At 35.4% G+C, this 10407-nt stretch overlaps 1 protein-coding gene across 2 annotated transcripts in view; it reads right to left on the minus strand.

Annotated features, from left to right (window-relative positions):
* GABRG1 (gamma-aminobutyric acid type A receptor subunit gamma1) overlaps positions 1 to 9846 on the minus strand; it is a gene marked incomplete at both ends in the record, with an annotated part of 68307 nt that extends 58461 nt beyond the window's left edge. The window contains one exon of one of the 2 annotated variants that reach the window (XM_080796820.1): positions 9565 to 9846. In XM_080796820.1, the coding sequence (XP_080652946.1) occupies positions 9565 to 9668 (104 nt within the window). The remainder of the gene's footprint in view (positions 1 to 9564) is intronic. The other variant, XM_080796821.1, reaches the window with a different exon arrangement.
* Positions 9847 to 10407: the final 561 nt, after the last annotated feature.

The following is a 10407-nucleotide window of genomic DNA, read 5'->3' on the forward strand; positions in this document are numbered from 1 at the left end:
AATAGTGTGCTAGGGTCTTTTTGTAGAATTTTATAATATAAATACATGAAAAGGAGGTAATTTGTCATTAATGCCTACCTAAAAATGAGTTGCCTTTTCCTATAAATCAGATAGTATTTTGAAATACATTTCTTTTTTTTTTTTAAGATTTTATTTGTTTATTGGACAGAGAGAGACACAGTGAAAGAGGGAACACAAGCAGGGGGAGTGGGAGAAGGAGAAGCAACTCCTCGCTGAGCAGAGAGCCCAATGAGGGTTTGGACCCTAGGACCTAGGGATCATGACCTGAGCCCAAAGGCAGATGCCTAATGACTGAGCCACCCAGGCGCCCCTGAAATACATTTCTAATCATAAAATTAAATAATTAAACAGAGCCTTTTATGGAGAGAAGCAGAGTTTGATGCTCTGCTAAGAAAACAACAGTGGCAACCCTGAAAATTCGCTACTCAGTTCTTCCTTGGAAACAGAGTTGACTGATATCCCAGCTGCGAACTCTCCAGACCAGACCTGCATGGGCACCAGACCCAAGGTTCCCCCAGCAGCTTTCAGCAATAACTGAACATAGAGGCAATCCTAGTACCTGTCCATTCTTGCAGGACTAGGGGCTTCTCTAAAGGACAACTCCTGTTAGACAACTCTCACTGGCCCGGTCAAAACTTTATTAGAAGTGCCCAGGAGTCTGAGACTCCCCTGACACAAACTGCCCTCCCTCCCCCCAATCACCAGAGAGGTGTCAGACCATTATTATCTGAGGTCCATCTCAGCTTACTTCCACTTCCTCCTATTTATCTTACACCGCATTTCTCCCCAAAATCTCTTCCACGTCTAACTCATCTTGGCATCTGCTTCTTCAACGTTTCTGCTTCTGCTTCTCTTTCTGCTTCTCTTTTTTTAACTGACAGCACTAATTATTTACTAAAGAAAATTTTTGAGTCACCTACACCAATGTTGGTTTGTCTTTTTTTGCCTAAGCTATTTTAAGACATGACACAAATCAATCTGTTTATGTAAGTTATTGTATGTGAAAAATTACTTGAATGCATGTATTACTGTTCTTAATAAAACAAGCAAAAGTTTTTAATTAGTAATAGCAAACACAGGCTAAGTAAAACAAGGTATGTTATACTGTATAATTATGAAGAGAATTCATCTTTATAGCTAGAGAAAAATCATGTAAGTCTATAGCAAGTCAATCAATTAATATAAACTATCTTTCATAAAAAAGCTTAACATTCATCAGGGTTTGCCCAGCATGGCTTTGGTTTACACCTATTGTCCTAGAACAATACTAGCACCCTCTTTCACTCACAAAATGGCCTCATTTGGAAGATAAATTATATAGCCATCCTTTATATAGTTCATATAGAGGTGACTGCAAATGTCCTGGTTCTGACACCTGGGGAAAACTCTTCCATTAATCTGTTTAAATGATGGAGATGAAACTCCAAAGCCAGGCCTCATTTATGAGCTGTTGCTCATAACAGATTAGCATTTATTTATAAATATCAGATATATTTCTATAAACATAAGTCAAGCGACAGGTTCCAGAAGAGAAACATACCCCTTTGAATGTTTCTGGGTAGAAGATATCCTAATGCCAAAGCCTACAGGAGCTAGCTTTTAAAGAATAGTTAGAGCTATTGATTTTAGATCTGAAATTAAAAGATGAGAAAAACAGTAAAAAATAAAAAAGAGAATTTTGTTTTCTTTTTTCCTTTAATTTCTAGCTGCCAAATTCTTTTGTACAGAGCTTCTTTCTACAGTTGTAGCTCTGAATCATTTTTATTATTTATAAAAGTTAGTAGGGATGCAAAAGAAGTAAAAGCATGACAGGGTTATAGATCTGAACTTTCAGAGTTTTAGAGAGGTGAAATGATAGTCCATTCAATTGGGTGATTATTATTTTTAGCACAGTGGAATACAGGATCCATCACTTAACACACATAGAGGCAAATACTTAGGAAATTCGAGGAAGGAAAAGGGAGCCTAGCCCCGAATATTAAGTAAATGTGTTCCACTTTGTGTTTCCGAAATGTCCAGGGCTTACCTCTCCCATGAAACTGATCACATTGTATCTTAATTAACTACCTTATTTATTTATGACCTTCTCTAAGCTCTTTGAAGACAAGGGTTAAGATTTTCAGTGTAGTATCATTGGTACATAGCCCAATGCCTAACACATAGTAGGTGTCCAATAAAAATATTCATTGAATAAATGGAAAGAATATTAGATCTCATCTTGCTATTTGCAGCTAAAATTACAGTGAATCAAGGAAATAAACAACCAGAAACTGTAATTGTTGGCCTTAATAGGTGAATTCATTATTATAGGTAATCTAATATAAAATTAATTAAAAAAAACAAAGTACCTTTCTGATACCAGCACCAACCCCTCATAAATAAAAACAAAATTTTTTTTCATAATAACAATATGGCTTATACAATTACTAAGAGGAAACGTAATAAGGTAGGTATAAGTTTTATGTGAAAAAAACAAAAAAATGAAGAATAAAAAAACAGAAAAAAAGGCAAAGTAAACATTTTGACTATAAAACAATATTGTTAATATATTTTCCCCAAGTTAGCTTATAGAGTTAATGAAGTTTTAATTTGAATCCCATAGTTCAGATGTTAGAGGTTAAAATCTTTATAACTAAGTACAAGAATCAATAGGGAGTTTACAGAAATTAATGAAAAAGGGAATTGTTAGGTAAAATTTGCCCTGCCAGAATTTAAAAAAAAAAACAAAACACGGATTTTTTTAGAGAAGAGAAAATAAACCATAATTTTCATTAAGTCTATTAAAAATGACGACTGGGTTGAAAGTATATTAAAATAAACACTGAATTCTCTATTGTTCCAATTTATATATATAGATCTTGACAGAACATAAATTAGTCTTAGAAACAATATAATTCTTCATGACATTCATATTCTCTAAGCCTTTGATGCTCTTATGCATCAGATAAATTCTATAAGTGGGCTAAAAACTTTGCAAAGTGGAGGTTGATTAAATTAGAACACATATTAAAAGATCTTAAAATTAAATTGAAGAAGGAAATGGCAATTAGTTCCTTTGAATGCAGAAAAATATACTTTTTTTCCTAAGTCTTGGGATCACGAAATGAGAGATTAAAGTATTTTCATTGATATAAGGATACCTTCAGACCCATTCACTTAAAAAGAAGAGAATCCAAATGCATAGAACAAAAACAGCGAAACTATCTTTCTAGTCATTCCAGGTGTGACAGCTTGAAGGTTTTTCAAAAAGAACTCTTACTAAGGAAATGACAGACACAAACATACACTCATAAGCCACCTGCACAGAGCCACAAATTAGTTTATAGAACATACATGTCTGAGTAACACTTAAATTTAATCTAGCCAATATGGTTACTTTGTTCTAGTCAATATGGCTATTTTGTGGAAAAGGCAATCTTTACACAAAACACTCTTCTTCATGTGTTGGAAGATTATTTTGATAATTATACATATCTAGGATGAGTGAGAGTTGAATAATGTCCCTGTGGTTAAGCAAGTCACAAACTGTGCAACCACAAGTAACAGTCCTAGAAGTCTACTCAAATATTAACTTGTCCAGAATCTGATTCTAGCAGTCTTAAAGCTACCTGGGGAACCAAATCACACCCTGATCTCACCAATATTGAACTATTTATATTAGATTAACTATATTCCAATCATAGACTTTCTGAAATGCCCAGGTAGCTGCAGGTTAGAGTGCTTCTCTGTCCTTAGTGCCTAGCACAATCTCTACTTCTGTGTTACTCAATTTATTTGTCTAAAAATAAGGAGAAATTTTAAATCTTCAAATACATTTTATCCAGGAGGAAATGGATTCCTACAGTTTGGAAGTTCACTATTAAACTAAATAATACAGGCTACAACAGGATGTTGCTATTTTATTTATTTTTTTAAGATTTTATTTATTTATTTCAGAGAGAATGAACATACAAGAGAGAGAACATGGAGTGAAGGGCAGAGAGAGAACCAGACTCCCCACTGAGCAGGGAGCCCCATGTACGACTGGATCCCTGCGACACCAAGATCATGACCGGAGCCAAAAGCAGACAGCCAACCAACTGAGCCACCCAGGCACCCAGGATGTTGCTATTTTAATGCCACAGGTTAGATGACCAGAGTAAAGGGTCTCTCAGAAGATGTAGGAATACAGTTTTCAATTTTAAAAGGCCTATTAAACTGTGAGACTCTACCGCTGGCCACAGACTAGTAACGTTCTCTCTCTCTCCAGTCTCTCTGTCTCTCGTTCACTAATACTGATCCAGGACAGCTGACAGCATTCAGTCTTTCCCCAGAGTTGCAACTGATGCCGGCTACCTTGATGTCCCCACTATAGCTCCTCTAGAATTCTGAATAGCAAATATAGCATTTTATCACCAACATAAACTACTAGAGTTCAGGTTCTCTGGGGACAGGGACTCTGTCTTCTTTGTCCTGTGCTTCTAGCATATATTCTTATATATATGCCCTATATTCAGGATACAAACACTATTAGGGAAGGATTCTGTCTTACTTACCACTGCATCTCCAGTTGTTAGAACTCTGCTTAACACACAGTAGGCACTGAGTAAATATTTGTTGAACGAATGCTAATGCTCAATAAATGTTTACTGAGTGAATTAATAGCTAAGACTATTTCCTGAAACATGAGGCTTCAGTTGGTTAAACTATTTTAGTACAAATAGAATTAGATTCTGAGATATTTAAAAATAGAAAGAGACATAAATTTCATCTGCCTCCCACAGAGTACAAGAAGTCTAACAAGCTTCTGCTTGAAGAAGTCTAGTGATAAGTCATCCATTATTTTGTTAGAGGCCTTTAGTGTTGAAAGAAAATCTGCCTCCCCATAGCTTTCCCTACTCGCTTATGGTTTGTTTGCTATACCTATGTGTAATAAATTCAACCATGATTTTATATAGCATCTTTAAAAATAAGTTGCTATCTGAATCCTCAAAAAAAACTCATCTGAATTCCAAATTATTCCGTTTAACTCTTTAACCTATGATATTCTTTCTAGATCAAGTGTTCCACTTTGTTGAAGTTTTTCCTAAAATAATTAATCTAGCACTACACATAATATTCCAGATTATGTGATAGGTACACAGTAGATTTTTATACTTACTATGCTTCTACCAATGGCATTGTCTGTTCTTTCCTTTCCTTATTCCTAACATCCCTCTTTTCCTTTTTTTCTCATTCATCCATAGTCATGTTATTTGCTGTAACTTATATTGCATTTGTAATCTGAGAAGTGTGAAAGAATGCAGGCTCTGGGCATAAAACACATGGACTTGAGTCTTGGATTCAGCATTTAGCAGCAATAAGATGTTCAGCGAGTTCCTAAAAATTGCTGTGCCCCAGCTTTCCCATCTGCAAAATGGGGAGAAGAACAGTATCTAAGTAGTATTATCCCTTCGTACTTGACTGGTTACTTGGCTAAGTATAACATTCTACATTGAACATTTATCTTTATAATTTTGGAAACATTTCCCCCATAGTCTAATGGTATTATGATGAGAAATCTCATGGCTCTCTAATTTTCTTCCCTTGATTGAGATCTGTTCTAACAGCAGACTGTTCTGTTCAACCTTGGAGTTCTGAGTGTATTTTCCTTATTGTGACTACAAGATGTTTTGGTTTGATTAATACCATAAATCTAGGCCTTGGCAGTGAGTATAAACTACATATAGGTGATACTCATGTCTAGTCTATTCGCCACTGTAAACCCAGCGTGTTGCACTGTGTATGGCACATAACAGGCATTCAAGAAATATTTGTTGATTAAAAGAATGAATGATCTCTCTGGAATCCAAAACATATCTAATAATGCATAAGGATTCAAGGACTTTACTGTAATTGAGACAACTTTAACCAGTATAAATAATACTAGAATCACTGTAATTCTCAGAATATCTGTTGTTTTATCTTTTCAGTTAAAATTTTAAGTGCTATGTACTTGGCACAAATTTTCTCTCTTGGTCTTGAAACAAGCTGGAAAGGAGAATGTCATTTCCATTTTCACAAATGAGAACTCTCTGCCTCAAAGATTTTCCTGAAATCACCCTAGTGGGAAATGGTGGAGCTAAAACCAGAATTTACATTCTAATGGCCAAGTCCAGGAGTCTCAATTGGTACCTTGTGTATATGTGAATTATTCCCCTGAGGCCCATACATTTAATTTATGCCCACCTTCCCTCTTTCTCTCCTGATAGTCGTTTATCATATTTTGATAATATCTCAAGAGCCTTTTTCCCCCACTTTTCCACCTTGCCTTGTCCCCTCTCCTTTGGGACCCTGTCTTCATTAATATTTTCTTAGACAAATTCTAATCACCTTTATATAACTATAAAATATTAGATTAGCCTATTTCATGATTGAATGAAAAGTCTAACATTTGCTTTTGTTGCTTAAGCAGAGGTATGACTGATAGTATATAATGAAACAAAATAGAAGAGGAATATAGCTAAAAGACTCTATACGCAGGGGATTTTTCTATTATAGTATTTGCATTTTAGTTCCAAAAGAATTTTGTCTCTTGGTTCTTTGAATATTTTATTGTCATAGAACATCATTACTCAGTAATTTTGTCCTCAAGTTTGCATCAGTGTTTTATTAGAAAATTAAGTCAAAACTCTAAATGCCTAAAGAAAAATCATTCACTACCACCTCCACAAAATACATTACTGAAATTACTTGAAAATAATACATTTTATAAAGGAAGTGTATTTGAATATTTTCATTTGGGCAACTGACTGTTAAATTGTACGATTATTGACTCATGAAATTGTTTGGAAAAAACAAAGTAAGTTATTTTCCCTGGGCTCTCTCAAATATAACTGCTTAGTCAAAGCTTATCATAAATTACTTCTTAGAACAACTAAAGCCTCCAAGCACTTTTTCAACTCTTCTTAAAAATCTGATTAGAATTAGATTTTTCCAACATTATAAATAAGTCAAATCTAGCTAAGAAATTTTAACCAACTTCTCAAGATGCCATGGAGCCTCACGGAGAATGAAACACAGGAACCATGAGTAGCTTTCAGTTACAACAATAGGATAGGCTTTCATACTTCAGCAATATAAAAATCAATAGTGTCTCTCCTTTATGCATTTGATGGAAACTAATGAGGAAACAAGCTATTGTCTCTGATTAAATATAAGAAATAACAAATTCCAGTTTGGTAAATTCCCAAATAGGTGACTTTGAAGATTCATTTTAGAAACCAACATAAGACAACAAAAGTCTTATATACAGAACCATTTATGATTAGTTTAAAAGAAAGGCCCTTCCAAATAAGGAGAAAGGGAGATGAAAATATGAATGTAACTGGTTTATACATGTTGACACCAGTTATCTCCAGCTAAATATTAATAGAGTAAGAACTTCACCACAACTGTAGCTACTTTAAAGTGAAGATATAAACTCTCATCATGGAGGCCCTGACAGCTAATTATAACAGAAACATATAGATTTATTTTTGAATATTCTTTTATTGATTGGCCAGAATAATCCAAATTACTTACACTATTATGATAAAATCAATTATTTATCTATTTTAACTGCATAACACCTCTCTCACTGACTCTTCCATATGGTAAAAAAAAAAAAAAAAAAAAGTACATGGAATTCCAATTAGAATTTTACTCTTTAAAAATGCAAAGAAAAACCAATAGAGCAACCATTGAGTTGTTTTATGTTTTAGTTCAAATCTAAAACATATTGATAATGAAAACTTATAGAAATCATAAATGATCTACTGCCCTTCATTTCCTAGATGAATTAAGTGTTTAAAGAGGGTAAGGATTCTTGACACAGATCATGTCTCCAGACTTCCAGAACCCATCTGTGTCAGCTATACTACATAACTACCTCTGAACAGCTTGAAGAGAGTTCTGGAGCCAATTATGAAAATTGTAATGTAAATATCCTCAAAAACAAAAGATGTTATTCCTTTATTACTTCTTTAGATGCTTTGTTTTAGATATTTCAGTGATCAGCTTGTCTATTAGGTTCCAAGGGAAACTTGCAGTTATAATGGCAAAGGAGCATACAGGTTGTCATTTCAGAAACCCACTGGGTAAATCTGTTTTTACTTATGAGAATACAGATTCATTTGTAATATTATGAAGATGCATGAAAACACTTACACATGATCAGCCCAAATGTCTTCTATAATTTTACAATATATACAAAGAAATAAGTGATTACGATATGACTTATATACAAGAAATAATTAGCCAGGAGTATGTTTGTGTCCATGCAGAATAAATTTAAGTTTCTAGGGAGAAAGGTAAATAGACTAAAACTGTAATACTTTAAAAAATCATATGTCAAACATTTTCTGGCAAGTCTAATATTGCTTAGCATACTTTAATCCATTCTCTGTTTTTGGAGAGAAGATATAGTTGTTCTATCTGCTGATCATGACAAAAATATTCACTCTAGCTATGTAGTAAAATTAATCATGATAATTTTGTTTTAGTAATGATGCAAGTAGTTATAAAGACTTGTTTCCATCTGCATAGTGATTGTGTTTTACTCTTGAGTTCTAAACAGTATCACATAATACAATAATACAATGTTAAATGTGCATTCATATAAAACACAGTTACATGATGTGAATAGTATGTCCAAGACCATGACAGAGTCTGTGTCTTAATATATTTTAACTCCTTTCAACCACTACTCTTATATCCAGGTGCAATACCTGGGCATTTTATTTTTCTATCAGAATGATTTCAAAGTTTTTTTGGAAGATATTACAGCCAAAGGAGCCCAGATCCTGTTCCTGTTAAACTGGAGGCTTGGGTTGCTAATGTCTCTCTCTTTGTCTCTCTGTCTCTCTTTCTCTGTCAAACACACACACACACACACACACACACACACACACACACACTCACACACACACACACACATTCAAAAATTATTCAGATAGCTCAATAAAATACACATGTCATCTCTAACTTAAATATAACACCCTCTTAACCCTGGTTTTTAAGACATTTTTATAATCTCTCTCCATATGTAACTTTGGTTTTTTCCAGAATCGCAAAATAATAATAATAATCACAAAGGGAAAAAGCAATATTTACTTATAGAAAAGCATCATATATATCATGTTGTGTAACAAGTCATTAAAATAACTTTCTCTTTAAAATGCAGAATTATCCAGAAAGTTCATCAATGACATTCATTGACTAAATTTAGTACCAAAATCATTTCTACTCCCCCTCCTAGGAACTGAACCTTTACTAGTTTCAACTGTGCCAAGTCAAACAAGCCAAAACAAAACAAAACAAAACAAATCCAAAACTGAACTGCCTGCCATGCTTTCACACATAGGCTCATCTCATCCTATCTGAAAATAAGTGTATCTAACCAGAAAATAAAACGGTGGTAAAATATTGCGCTTGTGCCCAGAGAAATGCAAATTGCTTAACTTAGAATGATTTCCAAAAGAAAAAGAAATGAGGGGGAAGGGGGTTGATCCCAAAGAATAGTTTTAAGTCCCTGAATTTACTCACCAGTTTCCCAGATGCAGGGTCAGTAACAAGAACATGAGCCTCACCACTCTACTTTGACTCCACAGAAGAAAAGGAGAGAAGAGGAAAGCTTTCCAAGAACCCATCAGGATCGCTTTTTTCCGCTCAGTTCTCCAAGCTAGGACTTTTTCTCCCACCTCAGCACCAGCCAGGAGCGTACGGTGGGGATGAGTGTGGCACGGCAGTACACCTCCCAGCCAGGTAGGATGCGACTCCCAGCGGAATTGAGCCGGGGAGCCAATCAGACACAGAGGATGCTGGCATAAATTATCTGAAAAAGAGTTGGACCAATCTACGGCCCAAAGAGGCGGGGCTTCTCCTACTAGAAATCGAGCCCAGTGGGGAAAAGGGCTCCGTTTTTCCCAAAAGAAAAACAAACCTCTTCTCTCTCTCAGCCTCAGAGAAACGTTTGAGTGGCCTTGACAGATTCCCTCCCTGGGGAAAGAAGCTTCCTTCTTCCCCCTGGCCTTCCCTCCTGCCTGACACTATTTCGGGGGCCACTGCCTCTTTCTCTCCCGCGTTTGGATTCTGAGTCTGCCTTCCCAGAGAGACCCGTGGCAAGCTTACACAGTACCTAATCTGTTTTCCCCAGGCTCACGAAGGTTCTGCCAATTTTTTGTTAATTATCGTTGTTAATTTTGAGTGTTGGGCGTTGTCTCATTTCGCTTTGCAGTCCCAGCACCTGGCACAGTGCCCGGCACAAATGAGCTCTCAGGAGATGCTGAATATCTAATTGAATGAATGAATGAGCGGGCTCGGTGCATTCCTGATAATCACGTTTCCACCCCCCTTCCGCTGCCTTTATGAGTGAAAAGATTGGCAGTC

The sequence above is a fragment of the Martes martes genome (assembly GCF_963455335.1).
Source record: "Martes martes genome assembly, chromosome: 2".
Lineage (NCBI taxonomy): Eukaryota > Metazoa > Chordata > Mammalia > Carnivora > Mustelidae > Martes > Martes martes.